Source organism: Tachysurus vachellii, chromosome 3 (genome assembly GCF_030014155.1).
Source record: "Tachysurus vachellii isolate PV-2020 chromosome 3, HZAU_Pvac_v1, whole genome shotgun sequence".
Taxonomy (NCBI): domain Eukaryota; kingdom Metazoa; phylum Chordata; class Actinopteri; order Siluriformes; family Bagridae; genus Tachysurus; species Tachysurus vachellii.
In genome coordinates, this window is record NC_083462.1 from 14593987 (window position 1) to 14614557 (window position 20571).

The window sequence follows — 20571 nt, forward strand, 5'->3', positions numbered from 1 at the left end:
AATATTATTATAGTACGAACGAATGAAGCAGAAGTTTATTTTTGTTTATTTTTTATTTTCTAATTTATTGAGAAGAGAAACTCTTTATTCTCTGAGCTGACATGTACATTATAAGGGAAGGCCGGGTGAAAGATCCTGGAAGGGAACAAAAACCACAAATGTATCACCTGTAGGTGGAAACCTATTATCAGTGGTGTAATACGCGATGTGAGGTTTTTATATTGTACGTCTAATCCCAGTTGTGAAATGTGATGTACACTAGTATATTTGTCCGTTTGCGTGTTGTTGTTTAATACGTAAACACGGCGCTGCCCGGACCTGTCCGTAGCGGCCTGGTGACGGGGACGTGAAGGCGCTTCCACTGGAGTGAGTCGGGAATCTCAGATAATCAGGTAAACAAGTGCTCGCTTGTCGGCACTAAATCGTACACGAGCAGCCTTTTTATTTACAAATCACAGATTTCAGTAACGTCAGCCGAGATGTTCGTTTTTAAATCCACGCGTGAAAGTGGTGCATTTTACACCGCAGTGGCCTTCGTTTAAATGACCCTTCTGTGGCTCGCGCGGCCAGTCGAGCCGCACGCGCCGTCATGGAGGAGCGCGAGCCTAAAATAAACTGTAGCACCGAGCTAGCTTAGTTTAGCCTAGCTTAGCTTAGCATAGCTTAGCTTAGCATAGCTACGCAGCACCAGGCCAGTGCTTGCTTAAGATGATTGAAATAGCCGACTAGTTGAAACACATAATATAAAGAGGATCTTTTTTATTCAGGCTTTAAACACAATATTTTGCTGGTGGTGAATAAAAAGCTTGTGTTTGTGCTGCATCACACACGCAGTTAGCATAAAGATCCGCTAGCATTAAGACCCGATAGCATCCAGTTCTGCTGCTCTCATGCACAATTAAAGCGCTTCCGTGTACGTACTAATCACCAATCACTGTTATTTCTCTATTCTTATTTACTCCGACACTCAGCAGGATGTTTATGAGCGACAGGAGTCCGTGTTGTTAGTAAATAAAACCAACACAAACAGCCAGCTTGTGTTTCTCTGCTTAGCTGCTTTGTGTTGCAGCAGTTTGACGCCACAGACTTTAGTTCACGGTGAAAACACAACGCTCCTGCTTTACTGGCCTCACTTTGGGACCCAGGATGCGATGGAGAAGTATAAGATGTTGCGTTTAAAGGACGTGTGGTTATGAAATGATCCGGTGAACAGCCTGTAAAGACATTAACGACAGTCTACATCACTGCAAAACCCTTTAATATTTACTTTATCAGTTTAATGACACGAATAAAATCTTTTCTCTTCTTTATGGAAGGAAAAACAAACTCAGTTTAATAATAAGTCAGCTTGGTTTCACAATTATAACAGTGTAATTATTATTTAAACATAAACTTCACATATATATATATATATATATATATATATATATATATATATATATATATATATATATTATACACACACACACACACACTTTACTAGCCTCGTATATATATATATGTATGTATGTATACAATAGATAGATATCATGGTTTTATCAGTAGTACTGAAAGCTCATTGTCGCTTTGCCGTATCGTCACCTGTAACGTTTTTGTGTCAATGCTTTTTAGATTCGAGTCCACTGTCCTGGCATGGGGGACATGAAGACCCCCGATTTTGATGACTTGTTGGCAGCATTTGATATTCCTGATATCGATGCCAAAGAGGCCATACAGTCAGCACCAGAAGAGGTGGAGGGACACCAGGGATCAAGCAGTGGGTCCATCACAAAATCAGGCGAGAGCGGAGTAGGCAGCAGTTCCACCCTCAGAGCCCCCAGCCCGGCCAACGATTCACAGAGTGACCCCTCAATTGTTAGTGTTATTGTAAAGAATCGGGTGCGTAGTGAAGCCTTTGAAGGTGGTGATGTAGCAGTGTCGGAACCACTCAACCATAATGGATTTGTGTCCTCAGGTGGGGCAGGTCATCTGTCTCAGTCCCGAAACCAGCCAAACGGGGAGCAGTGGCCTCTGTGTGGCTCCAAAGTGACTCCGGACTCCACAGGGTCAGTGCTCGGATGTGCTAACACCTCCAAACAGAGTAGCAACATCTTCAACAAGCTAAAGCCTCTGATGGCTCAGGGGACTGGGGATCCTGTTGGTAGGGCCAGAAGGATGCAGATGCTACAGCATGCACAGCAGGAAATAGGATTAGAGGGAGCCGACAAGACGAAGAGCGCTGCTGTTCCTGGGGGCACGGGCGGAGGGGCTTCTCCTTTTTTTCCTGCTCCCAAGCCATACCTGCCAAATTCTTCCAATGTTTCTTCATCACCTTCATCTGCCTCTCCTTCGGTTGGGTCTCGTGTCTCAGGGGCTGTCGCTTCTTCACCACTTGCTACGAGTTTGACAGAACCATTTAATGGCACTCCGCGCCACAGTTCATCAGAATTTAGGCGTATGGACTCAGAGGAGGAAGATTCAGACCCGGATTCCGGGGGGTCACTGGTCATTCAAGAAAGTCCAGGCTCTCCCACCTCTCCAAAACGTTCACGTAGACTTAAGTCTCCTGCAGAGAGTTCAGAGTCCCCATCACTTCCCTGCTCTGCACCCATGTCTTCAGCTGCTTACCCCAAACCAGGGGACATCCCCTTGGCTTCACCTGCATCCCCTCAGGTGCAGAACTGGCTCTCTTCACCTGTTCAGACAGGGAATGTTAAGAGCCCCCCACCAGAAGAGCGAAATCCAGGACATGTCATTGAGGAACGTGACTCACCAGAAAGTCCAGAGAGCGAGATGCCCAAAATTTCTGTAACAATGCCTGCAGCTTCCAAGAAGTCTTCCAGCCCAGCACTGATTGCTTCTTCTCCACCTACAAGTCTTCGAGAACCTAAGGAGGAGGAAGAGGAGATGGAGGTGGCCAAACCAGTAAACGAGGAGAATGGAGATACCACTAATTCAGTTCAGGACAATGGACAAAAAGATGAAGAAAAAATGGAGGTGGAAGATGAGAACAATTCTGCCCAGTGCCTCGCTGCCCCTAATAGCAGTGGAGGTGCTGTAACCGACGCTAATGGAACTTCCAGACCACTTAAAGTCCGAATAAAGACCATTAAAACCTCCACAGGCAGCATCACTCGAACAGTTACCCATGTGGCAGGTAAAGGAGCTGCAGGAAAAGGCACAGATGGTGCAAAAGTGCAACCAGAAGGACAGGCTGTCAATACTAACAAAACCCAACCCACTGGTCGAATGGTTAAAGGTTCCACCCTGCCTGTGTCCACTTTAGGAGCGAGCAGTGCCATGCTAGCTGCAGCAAGCAAAGCTCAAAACAAAAGCTCTATGTCATCTGACAAAACCAAGGTCTCTGCCACAGCCGTCAGCATTACGAAAGCTGCCAACCTGCCAGTGACACCTACAGTTAGTGGCATTAGTGTGCGTGCCGCCTCTGGGAGGGCGACTAACGGAGGTACGCCTAATGTTCACATACCTTGCAAGCCAGCCTCTATTGTCAACAGCACAGGGGCCGTTATATCTCGGAGCCAGTCAAGCTTAGTTGAAGCCTTCAACAAGATCCTGAACAGCAAGAACCTGCTACCAAGCTACCGCCCTGATCTCTCTACACCTCCACCACCTGAGTGGGGTCTCCCCATGCCTGCAACAGGCTACCGCTGCCTGGAGTGTGGGGATGCTTTTGCTCTGGAGCGCAGTTTGGCACGTCACTACGATAGGCGCTCCCTAAGAATCGAGGTGACCTGTAACCACTGCGCAAAGCGCCTGGCCTTCTTTAATAAGTGCAGCCTGCTGCTGCATGCTCGGGAGCATAAAGAGAGAGGACTGGTTATGCAGTGCTCACACCTGGTCATGAGACCAGTTACTGTAGAGCAAATGATCGGTCAGCAGGATACCACCCCAATTGGTATGTAATCTGATTTCCCTGTACACATGACATCCTGTGGAATAAACATTATTAATTTTACAGTTAATAACATCAAAAACTTCTATTTCTAGGCATGCTCTCGCCTCCACTCTCTTCTCCTGCTTTGTCAGCTCCTCCTAACCAATCAGGGACACCCTCGATCTCTTCCACCCCAAGTCCACTAAAAGAGTCACCCTCACAAGGTCCAGTTGCTTCCCAAACTAGTCCAGCTCGCCGCGGGCCTCAGAGTCCTCATGTCCTAATGCCTCTTCCTTGCAAAAAGGGTGAGGTTCTTCAGTACAACAACTTCAAATGCCCTGAATGCCAGACCCAGTTTGTAGGCAAGGCTGAGCTAGTCGCCCACTTCCAGCAAATCAGACCTACCCCTAATTCAGTGAGTAGCACCTTCTCTGGGTTTATATGTTCTTGTAACTGACACACGGAACGCATGCCCCAGTGAATTGCTGTACATGGTAGCTGAGATGAATAATTTTGCGTCTAAACAGTGTATGTGCCTCTTCACTGCTATACATGTTTGTTAATGCTCTCTCTTCTTTTCTCAGACCTGTATGCTTTGCTCTCCACCAATGATGCTTCCTAATGGGTGCAGTGTTTCAGCTCACCAGCGAATCCATAAGCACCGGGCTCCACACGTGTGTCCAGAATGTGGTGGGACTGCCCGGCAGGCCAGTTTTAAGACTCATTTAGAGGAGGCCTGTCTTCACTTTGCCAGACGCATTGGCTACAGGTCTTTTTTACGCATTGGTCTTTTTTTTTTTTTTTTTGTATGTATGTAAAAAATTTTTTTTTACAGATTTTTGTGTTACAGGGATACAATAAGAGTTGAAAACTTTGTAAAATGCTTTGCATACAATCACTCGAGATTTGTTTCTGTAGATGCTCCAGCTGTCAGGTGGTGTTTGGTGGTCTGAACTCCATCAAATCTCACATTCAGACTGCTCACTGCGAAGTTTTCCACAAGTGTCCACATTGCCCAATGGCCTTCAAATCAGCGCCCAGTGCCCAGGGTCACATCAGCACCCAGCACCCGACCCTCAGTGCTGCTCAGGCCAAGTATGTTCTCTAAACCCAGAAAAGTCATGATCTTCATCTGTCTTCACAATGCAAACACATTTCACCTCTTAATATATTATTAACGTGTGTGTTAGTATTCGTGGCACATATTTATTGAGGTATTTATCAAAACTCTGAGCAAGTATTTGTTGCCAGTGTAATTTGGGCTGTTTATATAAAAATGGTCTGGAAAAGTCCTAATGTTTATAAACTGTACTATTTATTATACTTTAATAAATAGTATTATTGTGTATTCTAACTATTACTTATTTTAAGTCGGTTATAACTGTGTAATGTTTGTGCTTAATCATTCTGTACCTCCATGTAGGATGATTTACAAGTGTGTGATGTGCGACACAGTCTTTACCCAGAAGCCTTTGCTCTATATGCATTTTGACACTCACCTGGCCAAGCAGAAAGTGCATGTGTTCAAGTGTCCAGACTGCACCAAGTTATATGCTCAGAAGGGATCTATGATGGAACACATCAAGGTGAGTTCCTGCAGTGAAACTAGATTAAGTGTTTATTGAACTTTTACAGTAGTAATAAACACAGTTCTCTTTTATTTTCTCTTGCCTTTTTGTGTTGCCCGTTCTTTGCCTCGTCCTCAAAAGAATGTGGTGTCAATAAAGGCATACAGTAAAGTCTTGGTTCGGCCTTTACTGGGTAGCTGCAGTGTTACCTTATGCAAAGCTCTGTACCAGGAACATGTACTGAATCATGTGAGCTGGTGTCACACTTGTCAAACTCGCCTTTGACTTTGATTGACTCTTCTCCATACAGACCGCTCATAGAGGCCTGGCAGGCAAAACAGAGACTCCACCCAGTGCCTCGTCTCCTGTCTCGGCCTCGAGCGCAAACCCCACATCGAGAAAGCAAGGACAAGGTGAGGGGGAGGAAGAAGAGAAAGAAGAGGAAGGAGATGAAAGAGAAAATGAAGAGGAGGAGGAAGAAGACAATGACGAGGAAGACCATCCCAGTTCCCCAGACAGTGGGAGCAGCATGTGGAGATGCAGGGAGTGCAAGACACGATACACCGAGAGAGATGATTACATTGACCACATGAAGAATGAGCATGGCACGGTAAACACACACCAATTCATCATTTATTCAGAGTAGATTAATATAATCATAATTAATGTAACCATGAAAGTACATATAATAGAAGTGAAACAAAGCAGTATATTATATATGTAGTATGTTTCTTTGTTACTGCAGTCGATAAAGAAGTTTCCATGTCGGATGTGTGAGCGCTCCTTCAGCTCGGCCAACAGCCTGCGTCGCCATGTCCGGGTCATCCATGAGGGTGTCAAGAGAGTCTTCCAATGCCAGTGAGTTCAGCCATCTTTTACTTTACATTTCAGATAATTATTTAATTATTAATATAACTAACTATCAAATAACTAGATTGTCATGTCAAAATCAAAAAGGAACCTTTTGATGGTCTAAGAGTCTGGTTTGTTTTTCAGATACTGTTCCGAGGGCAAGCGAACCTTCAGCAGTCGCCTGATACTAGAGAAACACATCCGAGTCAGACACGGCATCCGAACTAGACAGACGACAGAGAAGCGGGTAAGGAAAAATGTTTCTTGTTCTCTCAGCTTCTACAGTTCAGGTCTTTTGCTGTAATCTACCAAAAGCTAGATTACAGCCTTCTCTAGGAAAGTTTTCAGGACAGTGTTGCAGTAATGCATGACAGCTGATTTGATTCACATTTTATCATTGAGCTTAGGTTCATTCATCAGTCAGATTGTCGGTCATCCCAGCACAGTCTCAGTTGTTTGTACTACATTTGTTCTTCCTGACATGTTTTAGGTCATTTGTCTTGATTTATCTTAGTGTACTACAACATATTGCAGATAATATCTAGAATATTGTGTATTGTCAGAACACCACAAACACAAGAAAGCGCTCAGCACCAGGAGACGGAGCAGGAAGCTCCTCTGAGGTTGACTACGAGGGTGGCGCTTCCTCAGTTGGACCAGGGGCCGATGTGCCGGATACCGGAGGGGACGAGACGACGAGCCAGGCCAAAAGAGCACGCTCATGTGATAAAGAAGAGGAAGCAGAAGACGAGGAAGGAGGTTTTCGCTGTGCACCGTGCGGCTTCAACACGCTAGACGCTAGTGAGTTCCAGCAGCACATTCTGAAGCACCGCGACAGTGAGTCAGCATCACAGCAGTGTGTGCAGTGTGGGGCCTGCTTTGCCTCGGCTGCCTCACTGAGCCGTCACCGTTTCATTACACACAAATTAAGGCAGGATCAGCAGGACAGCAGCCATACATCACACACACCCAAACCTGGAGAGGACGAGAAGGGTGAAGACGATGGTGAGGGGAACATGAGCTGCAGAGTGTGCGGACGCCACTTTGACAAGGCCTCGGACCTAAACACACACTTTCGCACACACGGCATGGCCTTCATCAGTGCACACAAGACAGATAAGGTTGTGTGAGGAGAGGTACAGAGAACTGCAGCACAAAAGGAAGAGGTGAACAGCTCTTTGTCCCATGGGCAGCGCTTTTGACTAAAGACTAAGCAGATGCACCAACGCCCAGCTTCACAGCATTATATTTTATTGCCCAACACAATTAACCACAATTAACAGCTGCTGAAAAATAAAAACTAACACACTATCAAGACACTAATACTGTAAAGTCCATTCTGTTGTAACCAGTCAGTCTAATAAAAGAGCAAGAGTTGAACTCATCAATAACATAATTCTGAGAAATCATAACTGGTGATTATATCTTTATTATTATTATTATTATTATTACTCCTGAGAGTAACGGAGTAACAGTTGGCGCAGGGTCACAGAGGTGTTCACCGCTTTGAGACGAGTCGTTACAGTCGTAGCTGCTCATTGTTCAGCACGGTTTCTCCTCCAGAACCAGACCTGGATCTCAGATTCCCAAACAGAGCATTAAAAAGTTACATAAAGGTGCTAATGAAGCCTTTCTCCTGTTTGTATAAAAACACTGAGCTGTAGTAATGATATTGTATCAGCCTTGTATTATTGATATTTATTTATATGAATTGTTGTACTGATTGTGAGTCTTCAGATCGATTGATTTTTTTTTTGTGTGTGTGAGAGACAAATTGTGAAAGTAAAAATGGCTTTATGGTTGTTGATGTCTAAACCCAGAGGATCCTGTGCATATGTGGAGAAAAGAGCTCCTAAGGTAAGATTTGTAAAGTGCAAATGGTTTAATAGTCACATGGTCAGTAGTTTCACCACAACCACGTAACCAAGACGTGTAGAAACGGAGCGTGTTTAAAGTTTGCTCTGGTGTTCTTTAGAAAACATGAACAAGTTCAGTCTTTTGTATGTGTATTTTTTTTTTCCTTAGCTGATTTCAGATGCCCATAATGTATAAAATTTCATTTATGCCTGAGGATCTGGTTGTATTTTTTATGAATTTATTGTAATTAAAAGCAGACATTGAGTGTAATGGATTGCATAAACGTTACACACCAATACAAATGTTGCTTTTTGTCTTTAACTGTAGTCTTTTTCTATCAAAAGTGTCTATGCTTGTTAAATGCCATGTTTCTTAAAAATGCATTATGGTTTATAGTGTGATCTTGTGAGACATCTGAATGTGAGTTTCTCAGTTTCGTCACATGTCCTTTTCATAAGGTTTAATATCCATCATCTGGTGAACTTGCATCTGCCTGCTTCACTGCCATACTGTGTGCGTCAGTTCTACTTTATTGTTTCTGAATAAAGTGGTAAATTGTCACAGTATAGCTCTTGTCCTTGTTTAATAAGAGCTACTTCACAAATGGATAGTTACTAATAAACACTGGGTGTTAACACAGTGAGACACAGTTAACGCCATCATGGTGATTTATAACAGATGAATATTCTCACTCGTGGGTCACATCTTGTCCCATACTGTGTGGAAAACAGTAAAGAAAAATCTTTTTTTGCTCAGGTATCATTTGAGTTAAGATTAAGGTGTTAGACTAATGATTGAAGGTCATGAGTTCAAATCCCAGGTCCACCAAGCTGCCACTGTTGGGCCCCTGAGCAAGGCCCTTAACCCTCAGTTGCTCAGTTTTATAAATTATAAGTCACTCTGGATGGATAAGGGCGTCTACTAAATGACAAAAATGTAAACGTAAATTTGGAACAGAAAATCTTAAACGTCCAAAAAAAATTTTTTTACACACGTTTTCTGATCACTTCCTGAGGTAAAAAAAAATTCCATCATACTAAAGGTAAGTGTTGGACAGGACTGGATTATTTGGCAATTTCTTTTGTTTTAGGTTGAGGTTTGTTTCTGCCACATCACTACCTCCTGAGAAGCTGCATGGCTGGAATTGGTTTGTGTTATTTTGTGGATTTGTTCTAATACAGGTTGCCTCAGGTGCTGGAGCTCAGCAAATTCCTGGCTTTAGAATCCATGTTGCTTAGTTGTTATGGATGATCAGTGTGCACGAGCGCACAAACACACACACACACAGTATGAACATAAATGTTACTGAAACATTTGTAAATCCAGCAGAAAGGTTTGGTTTGGTAATGTTTCCGAAAACATTTACATGTATCTTGGCTAAATAATTGAGGTGCAATTATTATTTATTTGTTTATTTTCTAAAATATTCTATTCATTCATTTACAGTAAAAGATTATGAAAATCTTAAGACTTTTATTTGGCCAAATAAAAGGTCTTCCTTTCAGAAATCTTACAGAAAGCTTCATCATGCCAACGAATGCTCTCTTTGTTACGTGACGTCTGCTGTCCGAGTGAATGAGCTTTTATTACAGAAACAATAACGTCAGTGCATTATTATAAACCTGAGATTTGCCTTGCAGTCAGAGCTGCTGTCCTGTCAGAAGGAAACATTTAAAAGTGTTGTGTTATTAGTAGACTTGATTAGAGAGATCAGTGTACAGAGCAACCAGACACATCCATCACAAACAAATCCATCACAAATAAACCCCTGATCTGATCCAGCACTGAGTAACTGAACTTTACAATGTTCGATGTTATTTTTGGTTAATCATAACCTTAAATCACATTATTGTTTAAAGAATAGAATAAATCTGAAAAAGTTTAGAAGAAAAAAAAGTTTATTATGACAATTAGAATCATCATAAAATAATCAGTGTGGAATCATGTAAAAGATTTATTAGCAGCTTTTCCCGGTATATCAGGTTGAAGGGAAGCTCACTTGGTCTGCTCTGGAATCACTTTAATCTGATCAGGTTTGTCAGACTCTTTTTGGGACACTTCCAGTTCCAGGTTGTGCTGGTTATTGTTTGTTTTGGTCAGTTTCTGTTCAGGATGATGAACAGCAATCAGCAGCTCATAAATCAAAGAGCCGACAAGGCCGCCGACACACGTGGCCACCACAGGGATCCACCACCAGCCAGCTCCGGCTCTGTCCCAGAGAAAAGACCTAATGTCATTGTTATGTTCAATTCATGCTTCATATGGCTCATGTGGAATTCTACACACAGATGGAAACTTTTCACCTGATCACCTGAAGTTGAATGTAAAAATTCACTCAAACAAGCCACATTTTTATAGTGAACATGAAAAATAATTACTTAACAAAATTTTTCACTGCACTGTAAATATATATAATGCATATCAGGGTTCGATTCCTGTCTCCGCCATGTGTGTGTGTGTGTGTGTGTGTGTGTGTGTGTGTGTGTGTGTGTGTGTGTGTGTGGTGTTTGCATATTCTCCTTGTGCCTCAGGGGTTTCCTCTGGGTACCAGGTTTTCTCCCCCAGAATAAAGACATGTGCTGTAGGTTGATTGGCATCTCTAACTCACCTGTAGTTTGTGAATGTATGTGTGTGTGTGTGTGTAATTGTGATGGTTTCCTGCCATAGACTGGCATTCTGTCTGGGCTGAACACTGCCTTGTGCCCTGAGTCTCCTGGCATAGATTTTAGGTTCCCCGTTACCCAGTAGGAGAAGTTTGGTAGAGGATAGATGGAGTTGGAGTTCTGATTTTCTTCACAGGTTGTTATGCAGTGAGAAGTGATAATGCTCTTCAAAAAATTGAACGTTTAAAATGAAGTTACTATTTATCTCTAAAATCTATCCATAATGATCAAGCCTGAGGTGATGGTGACAAGGAAAAACTCCCTGAGATGATATAAGGAAGAAACCTTGAGAGGAACCAGACACAGAAGGGACCCCGTCCTCATTTGTGTGACACTGGACAGGAAATAATGTCAATGTAAATAATGTTCTTTCTAGTTTGTAATCCAGTGGAATTATGTAACCAAGAGCTCCTGAAGAACTACACACGTGGATAAAATTGTTGGTACCCTTCTGTCAATGAAAGAAAAACTCACAATGGTCACAGAAAAAACTTTAATCTGACAAGTAATAATAAAAAAAAAATAGTCACTGTGTTGTCTGGTGACATGGTGTGTACCACACTCAACATGGACCAGAGGAAGCGAAGGAAAGAGTTGTCTCAGGAGATTAGAAAGAAAATTATAGACAAGCATGATAAATGTAAAGGCTATAAGACCATCTCCAAGCAGCTAGATGTTCCTGTGACTACAGATCCATGGGACTGTAGCCAACCTCCCTGGATGTGGCCGCAGGAAAATAATTGATGACAAATCAAAGAGATGGATAATCTGAATGGTAACAAAAGAGCCCAGAAAGACTTCTAAAGAGATCCAAGGTGAACTTCATGCTCAAGGAACATCAGTGTCAGATCGCACCATCCGTCATTGTTTGAGCCAAAGTGGACTACATGGGAGACGACCAAGGAGGACACCATTGTTGAAAACAAATTATAAAAAAGCTAGACTAGAATATGCCAAACTACATGTTGACAAGCCACAAAGCTTCTGGGAGAATGTCCTATGGACAGATGAGACAAAAATGGAACTTTTTGCCAAGGCACATCAGCTCTATGTTCACAGATGGGGGAAAATGAAGCATATCAAGAAAAGAACACTGTCCCTACTGTGAAACATGTTCTGGGGCTGCTTTGCTGCATCTGGCACAGGGTGTCTTGAATCTGTGCAGGGTATGATGAAATCTGAAGATTATCAAGGGATTCTAGAGAGAAATGTGCTGGCCAGTGTCAGAGCTTGGTCTCAGTCGCAGGTCATGGGTCTTGCAACAGGACAGTGACCCAAAACACACAGCTAAAAACACCCAAGAATGGCTAAGAGGAAAGCATTGGACTATTCTAAAGTGGCCTTCTATGAGCCCTGACCTCAATCCTATTGAGCATCTTTGGAAGGAGCTGAAACATGCCGTCTGGAAAAGACACCCTTCAAACCAGAAACAACTGGAGCAGTTTGCTCATGAGGAGTGGCCCAAAATACCTGCTGAGAGGTGAGAAGTCACATTGACAGTTACAGGAATCGTCTGATTGCAGTGATTGCCTCAAAAGGTTGTGCAACAAAATATTAAGTTAGGGGTACCATCATTTTTGTCCAGGTCTGTTCCATGAGTTTATTTTTTTAAATAATTCCATTGAAGCATGGTTGAAAAGCAGTGTCTGACCTTCATTGGTTAACATTCATAGAATTTTTATTTATTATTACTTTTGTCAGATTAAAGTTTTTTCTGTGACCGTTGTGAGTTTTTCTTTCATTGACCGAAGGGTACCAACAATTTTGTCCACGTGTTTATAATCAGTAATCCCATGGGCCACAAGCTATCCAATCAGATCATTAAGAGATGGTTGTCTCTGCACTCGTCTGTGACCTGCTCCACCTCCTCCTCATATATGCTGACGTCACTATTTCTGATGTGGCACACGAGTGTAGTATCATCAGGTAAACTTGGTGATGCGATTGAGCTGTGGCTTGCATGCAGTCATGAGTCTGCAGTGTGAACAGCAATGGACAGCTGTTTATCCAGTCAGAAAAGGCAGGTTTTTGTTGTATAGATCTATAAACAGCATTTTCACAAAATTGTCTTTTTGATCTTAGTGAGTCAGTGACAGGTATTAGAAACAGGCTATGACAGACCTACTGCGGCAACGTTGGGGATAATCACTCCACAACAACTTGACGATTATTGCCATGTTAAGCCATCTGTCAGATGATCAGCATTTCCTTTAAGCAGCTAAGAACCTGATATGGAGCCTGGTATTATTTCAGGACCAGCAGCTTTCTGGGTGCTGTCTCCCTCAACCAATCGCTGCCTTGTAGTCTGATCTAAATGCAGCATCTCTGCAGTCATTCACAGGTTAGTATGTGTGTTGTGAAGCTCCTGAAGCCATAGAGTCATCTAATAGCAGCTTTCCTGACCCTGATCTATTCTATGGCTCAATCAAGTAGTCTGGTGCAATCAAGTAGTCCAACATTTTATTCAAATGCAGGCTTGCTTCTTCGAGAGAAGTACCACATTCTAGATGGTGGAGGAGTTGTGAAGACATGAACCTTTTTTGATGTAATGTGTGTGTCTGTGTGTGTGTTTGTCAGGCTTACCTGAACACCTCAGTTCCCCATCCGGCAATACAGGTGAAGATCCGAGGGCCGAGGTCTCGTGCCGGGTTGAGGGCATATCCGCTGTTTGAACCCATGGAGAGGCCGATGACCATAACCACTGCTCCCACTAGCACAGGTTCTAGCCCGGGGGGGGCAGGAAAGTTACGATTGTCACCCAGAGCCAGCACACAGACCATCAGGGCCGCTGTGCCGATCACCTGAGAAGTATACTCAATGTCGTAAAAAATCTGTATTTTTGGAAATTCTGATTGATGGGTCATTTATACAGTGGTTCGAGGGTATATTTAAGGAATTTACATTTATGTTGATTATAATGTCAGTAATAACACCAACCATATGAAATGATGATCAAATTCAAGAACATGGCTAGAAAGTATAATATAAATGATCATATTGACAATTGTTACACAACCCCACAGAATCAGGAATGTTACTTGAAAGATTTTTTTCACCTGGTCTACCACTCCTCCCCAAACGCTCAGGTATTCTGCAGGGTAAGTGGAGAATATTCCTGCTGTGCCAGTGGGACCACTCACTGTTAGATGGTCACCACTGTAATAGATTATGGCATCTAGACACGGAGACAAAGACATATGGCACACCCCCACCAACACACCTGATATATGTAAAAGCAACAAGCCTTTTTCTCTCACCAAAATACTGCAACGCAACAGTAGCTGCAGCCAGAAAGGCACCGAACACCTGTGAAATAATGTAGAATGGCAGCCGAGTCCAGGGAAACCTGCCTAGGAAACATAGGCTGAGAGACACGGCTGGGTTCAGGTGAGCTCCTAAGGCAGAGAAGAGCAGATAGGATGATCATCAATCCTGTTCCTCTAGTAACTTTTATTCCTTTTTTAGGTAAAATAGGTTGATTTTTGTATAATACTTTTAGTTTTATTTCCAGATAATGTTATAACAATAATAATATATAATAATAATATATTGTTACAACAATAATTAATATGACAAAACTAACCCATTATGGCCAAATACACACCCCTCCAAAAGTATTAGAACATCATTCTGTTATTTTTGCCGTAGAATGAAGACCAAAAAAATTGAGATAAAAAAAATGAATGACAATAGATTAGAATCTTATCTGTTATTTTCTGATGTTTATCTCTAGAGGTGGTAAACAAGCATATGGTGTCTTCTGTTAAATTGACTGGAAGTGTCCTGTTAGAATAACTGTTTAAAATATTGTCTCCTCTTGTCTTGAATCCTAGGTTTCTCCTCTACAATACCATCACCACACGCTCCAACCAGAATCCGTGGATGACTGCTCAAGTGCGTGCGCTTGTAAGTGTACTTAGTACACTATACCTAGTCTTCAGAGCAAGGGACAGGGTGGCCCTAAGAACAATAAGGGCCAAATTGTCCAGGGCCAGCAGAGAAGCAAAGCGGGCACATGCCCAGACAATCCACAGCCACTTCCAATACAGCGGCGACACCCTGTACATGTGTCAGGGCACACAGGCGTCACGAACTACAAGACAGCTTCACCTGCCTGTAAATGATGATGCCTCCCTCCCAGATGCACTGAACAACTTTGCTCGGTTTGAGGTGCAGAACAACATAGCAGCAAGGAAGACCATCCCTCCCCCAACGATCAGGTATTCTGTCTATCCACGAGTGACGTGAGGAGAACTCTATGCAGAGTTAACCCAAGGAATGCTGCTGTACCAGACAACATTCCTGGCAGGATGACTTCACTGACATCTTCAACATTTCCCTGAGCAGCGCTGTTGTTTCTAAATGCTCAAGGCAACCCATCGCACTCACACCTATTGTGATAAGAAGCTCATCATGAGGCACATCAAGACCCAGTTACCACCTTCACTGGACCCCCTACAGTTCGCGTATTGTCCAAACCGGTCCACAGACGATGCCATTGTCACAGCCCTTCATTTAGCCCTCACCCACCTGAACAATAAAGACACTTAAGTACGAATGCTGTTCATAGACTTTAGTTCAGCATTCAACACAATCATCCCTCAGCACCTGATTGAGGGGCTGAGCCTGCTGGGTCTGAACACCTCCCTCTGCAACTGGATCCTGGACTTACTGACTGGGAGAATTCAGTCAGTCCGGATCGGGAGTGGACTGAGTACTGGAGCCCTTCAGGGCTGTGTACAGTGTGGGAACAGGAAAAAAACACCTCAGCAACATAAGCACATAAACAGTACACCATAAACACATGACTTGCAACAAGGGAGGGGAGTGGGGGGGTGGAGGTAATCCAGCACAGGCAAGCAGCCATCAGGTCCTGCGGCCTTTATCTTCGGCACTGGTCACAGACCCGCTTGTCAGACTGGCGGTACAAGGCGTGGGATGGGGGGTGGGGGGTGAGTGCATATCTTTATATATGTGTGTGTGTGTCTGTGTGTATGTATGTAAGTGTAGGCCTGGAGAGTCGTTGCTCCCGGCATCAAATCTTGGTGTGCCTCAGTCCGCAAGATTGTCATAGCGATACACAGCAAATTGCCATGGAGACAACCTTGATTAGGTCCCAAAGAGAGTCAACAATCAGCAGGTGTCTGTAGAAGTGGGGGAAGGAACGCAAGAGCGTCACACTGCAGTGCTCTTCCAGGGGAATTGTTGTTCCAACAGCGGCCTTGGCCGAGGCCAGTGCTGGTTGAGGGGAGCCAAAAGCAGATAAGATTGGGATTGTTTGGTCTTGGGGCGAGTAGACGCATTCCAATTTACACGACTACTCTCTTAGTCCATTCTGGTCTCCATATCGATCCATTTTTCTTTCCAAAGCAGTGAGCTTCTCCATGATGTTAACCAAAACAGTATCCAAAGCAGTGAGCTTCTCCATGATGTTAACCAAAACAGCATCCAAAGCAGTGAGCTTCATCGTGATGTTATCCATATTGCGGTTATTAGTCCCAGCCTCATTGCTGACCGCTCTGCCCACTGCATCGATCATGACGGGCAGCTTTGGGAGATTTTGAACAGCTGTTACCGTTTTCTGATTCTCTCGATAACCCAGGGCAATCCCTAATCCAATCAGCAGAACTCCTGTTATCATAGTTCCGAATAGGTAGATATCTTCAATGTCCTCCACGGAAAGAGGCGCCAGACACACGACCCGCCACCTCTCCCACGCGTCCATCGTATAGCCAGCTGCGAACGTTCCGGCAGGGCAGTCAGGTTCCCCCGAACCCAAGCTTCTCGTTGAGAAGATGGTGTCAATTGCGTTGAGAGACCAGTTTATCAAATCTGTGATATTTTAGTTTGGAGAGCAGTGCGGAGAGAGTCTCTCAAAGTATAAGACAGTAGACGAGACTAAAGAAGCAAAGCAGGGAAAGTAGAGGGGAGGAGAGGGAGAGAAAATGCGACCGCCTTCGTTGAGAGCCAGAGAAGAATGAGAAGATCTTTGGAGTCTCTCTTCCCTCTGTCACGGACATTTACACCACACGCTGCATCCGCAAAGCCAACAACATTGTGGATGACCCCACACACCCCTAACACACACTCTTCACCCTCCTGCCATCTGGAAAAAGGTACCAAAGCATTCGGGGCCTCACGACCAGACTGTGTAACAGTTTCTTTCCACAAGTCATCAGACTCCTCAACAACTGAACTGAAGTGTACTCAGCACAACACACACACACACGCACACACACACATGCACAATCAACTGCATGGACTGCACTGATCTAAACAAAATACACACTCTTCCAATATACATCCATGTCTACAGCCCCACCATATCAAACTGTTTTACATGCCGTTTTGCACACCGTTTACATTTACGTTTATTTCTGTTAATATATCAAGGATATTTACATATCTGAGTAGGTTTAAAATGTTCTGTTCTGATAGGTTATAATTGAAGATCTCTCAGATCCCACAATCTGACAAAAAAGTGTTTTTCTTGTGTATTCCATCTGCTCACGTCTGAACCTTGATGACAGAGAATCTGACCCTGTGCATCAAACATGAATCTTTTACTAAATGGGCAACATGTTTAGATATTTTGTGTATTGTTCTTTTGTACATAAAAAAATAAAAATAAAATAATGATTCATCAAAGTTGTACTTCCACACAGAATTCCAGAAAACACTCATCTCATGGGATTTTGGGATTTATAAACCAACTCAGGTTCCTCGGCTGGCAGCGAAAAACAATAATAAGAAAAAAGAAGGGAGGTAGGTGTGAAGAAAGGAAGGAAGGAAAGAAATAATTAAGGAAGGAAGGAAGGAAGGAAAGAAGGAGGGAAGGAAGGAAAGAAGAAAGGAAGACAGTAAGTTTAGAAAGAAGTAAGGAAGTTTGGGAGAAAGACAGAAAAACTGTTCAAGGAGAGTTTAGCATAAACATGTTGGTGTTATTTTGTGATAGAACATAACTTAGAACATAAGTACAATAACCTACATGATTACTCTTCCATGCAGAATTGTGACTTACCTGATATTCCTTTCGAAACATAGATTCCGAATGTTGTGCCCAGAGCAAATGCAAGATTGATTGATAAATATTCTCCTTTGCTGTTTTTTGAAGTTGTGACCTGCGCGACTGAACCACAGCCAAAGAGCTACACAGGAGAAGACACCAGGTGATTTAGTGATAATGAAGAACACTGAAATTTCACTATGAGTATAAAAATATGTACTAAAATACAGAAATACCTGATTAGGAACATGTTTTATAAAATAATGATTTCAATTGATAATAACGATATTGACAAACTGAAATAAAAATCTAATTCTAAACCATCAGGAGAAGCATGAAGAGGGTATTTGTGTCTGTTTCCATGAAGAATGTGTATAATACTGAGATAACTGAGAGAAATGATCATATACAGACAGGTGACAAATTAAAAGAAAAAAAAACTGACTCTGGTTTATTTTTAAGGATATTTTGTTGCCATGGTTCAGGTCATGAAAAATTAATATAAAGTTCTTCTGAATGATTATCCAATGATGAAAGGTTTCTGTTCTGGTGGGCATGGTCTCTTCCAGGGTGACTCTGCCTCCAGCCACATGAAAAAACACTAACTAATATTTTAAGCATGAAAACACAGTGATTCGTCTGGTGACTCATCTGATGGTTGGTGGTGGTGGTCCAGCACATAACTGAACACTTCTCCTTTCGTTTGTCTGTAAGATGAGTGTTTTTAAAGACATCCCTCAGAGGTCTGGATGCCACTAAAACTAAAAGTGCCATCTCGTCTTTGAAAAAAAAAACAACACATTTTTCTTATGTACTTGTATTCCTCAAAGTCTTACAAATTAAATGTTTTTTTTTTATTGCTAGCAAGTGTTTGATAAATGTGATGAAGAATGAATTTTCCACCTTAATATTTTTTTATTATACAAAGTTTGGAATGACTGAATAACTAATATTCCACATTATTAAGATAAGCACATTAAGATTTATTTAATACTCTAATGCTTCATTCTGAAGGTTAATCATTAAACTAGAAGAGTTAATTACAGATTTACAGGTCGACCACCTTTTCTGTTTCCCTCTTCACCCTCACTACACTTTAAAGTTCAAAGTCCTCTAGTAACCACTGTCTCACAATACAAATAAATTCCAAAACAGACAGCGTTAGTGCAATGAGCTGAGAATCAGTAGTTCAGTAAGAGATCAGGAAAGTTTTCTCAGTTACACAAGAAATTGAATCACACAAATAAGAAGACTCAGAATGACAGATGGTTCTGCATAAAACTTTGAGTGCAAGGAAAAACTAAATTATATAAACAATGTAGAAATGAAAAAAGAGACTTACTATTAAAATGTAGACTCCAAGAAACTCTGCAAAACATTCTCTAACCAGGCGATTTCTGATGTGACATTTCTTCAGCACTCGATCCATGTTTCAGGTGATATTTAGTTTCATGGTTTTTTGGAGTAGATATTCACCAGAAACCAGCTCGATCAGCACTTACTAACTTATTACCAAAAAAAAAACCCTGTCTAATGAACAGTGTAAATCTGAAACCACGTATGATCTCTGTGTGTGTGTGTGTGTGTGTGTGTGTGTGTGTGTGTGTGTGTGTGTGTGTGTGTGTGTAGTATAACAAACTAAAGTGTGTGCAATAACAATTTCATGCCATAAAATGATGAGTTGTACTTTAATTCCGTTTAAAGAGCACAGCAGATAAAGCCCAGCTCAGAATCAGAATCAGAGTCAGGTTTGTTGACACATACATTTGGTTCCAGCTGTTGGTGACTCTCAAAAGTACAGACATAAATAACACTATACATTTAGCTGGGACTATACAAGACAAAAACAGACAAGACAAGACAAAACGGACTATACAAGACAATACGGACAATGTGAGAATTAAAGTATTAAATAGGAATACAGAGTAGATTACAGATCAGTTATGTACATAAAGTGTGAGAGCGCATCGTAGTGCAAATAACAGTATTGTGCTTCAGGTCCAATACACAGTGTGGTGGCAGTTTTGATGTATAAAACACACTCAGACTCAGAGGTGGTGATAAAAGCAAAGAAGTAAAGAATGAATTTTGGCTGCAGCAAAAGGCATCTTCTATACATTGTAACGTCTGTACATAGCTCTCCGTGTTGTACCCCAGGTGTGAGTGTGCACCATCCCTGGTTACCAAAGGTGTATCCCCTTTGAATTATCACCTCAACAAGGCCACATTCCATTTTCAGTTCTTATTGAGCACCTGCACACAAACACCCCTAAAGTTTCCATCTTTCTCACATGTACAATGTTAACAGTTGGAACAAGGGCCTCTTGTCCTTTCTCCCTAGTCTGACACACAGAATACTGTAAAAGCACATAACAATTATAGAAAAACAGATAACAATTATATAAAAACACTCATGATATTTAAAATTTCCACTACAAGAGTTTACTTTAGAACTTTTGTACAATATACAGCAGCAGTAGTGTGTGTAACCTATACCGATGATGTGATGACTGACAGTTCTGTTAATGCAGTACTTATAGATATGAAGCAGGGAATATAATTATGGTGAGTTGACACACACACACACACATACATATACAGGTGCTGGTCATATAATTAGAATACTGTATCATCAAAAATTTGATTTATTTCACTAATTCCATTCAAAAAGTGAAACGTATATTATATTCATTCATTACACACAGACTGATATATTTGAAATCTTTATTTCTTTTCATTTTAATTATTATA

At 42.1% G+C, this 20571-nt stretch overlaps 2 protein-coding genes and 1 non-coding gene across 4 annotated transcripts; 2 read left to right on the plus strand and 1 right to left on the minus strand.

The window, feature by feature from the left end:
• Nucleotides 1-239: 239 nt before the first annotated feature.
• znf687b (zinc finger protein 687b) lies at nucleotides 240-8717 on the plus strand. Of its 2 annotated transcripts, none has more exons than XM_060865884.1 (10): nucleotides 240-392; nucleotides 1612-3895; nucleotides 3988-4289; nucleotides 4459-4643; nucleotides 4793-4969; nucleotides 5298-5460; nucleotides 5753-6052; nucleotides 6188-6300; nucleotides 6439-6541; nucleotides 6858-8717. In XM_060865884.1, exons 2-10 carry the CDS (start codon nucleotides 1633-1635, stop codon nucleotides 7422-7424), a joined length of 4173 nt encoding a protein of 1390 aa, XP_060721867.1. In that variant the 5' UTR covers nucleotides 240-392; nucleotides 1612-1632; the 3' UTR covers nucleotides 7425-8717. The 2 variants fall into 2 exon arrangements, with proteins under 2 accessions (XP_060721867.1, XP_060721868.1); XM_060865885.1 differs by lacking the exon at nucleotides 240-392 and having other exon boundaries at nucleotides 1743-1878; nucleotides 1955-3895.
• Nucleotides 5543-5681, plus strand: LOC132843744 (small nucleolar RNA SNORA13). Its single transcript, XR_009648272.1, has one exon. It is a non-coding gene; the product is annotated as a small nucleolar RNA SNORA13 (small nucleolar RNA).
• Nucleotides 8718-8858: 141 nt separating the features above from the next.
• On the minus strand, nucleotides 8859-19417 carry aqp10b (aquaporin 10b). Its single transcript, XM_060865886.1, has 6 exons — nucleotides 19163-19417; nucleotides 17836-17962; nucleotides 14072-14209; nucleotides 13871-13989; nucleotides 13398-13615; nucleotides 8859-10360 (listed from the first exon to the last, which is right to left on the minus strand). The coding sequence occupies exons 1-6, from the start codon at nucleotides 19247-19249 to the stop codon at nucleotides 10147-10149; spliced, it is 903 nt and encodes a 300-aa protein (XP_060721869.1). The 5' UTR covers nucleotides 19250-19417; the 3' UTR covers nucleotides 8859-10146.
• Nucleotides 19418-20571: the final 1154 nt, after the last annotated feature.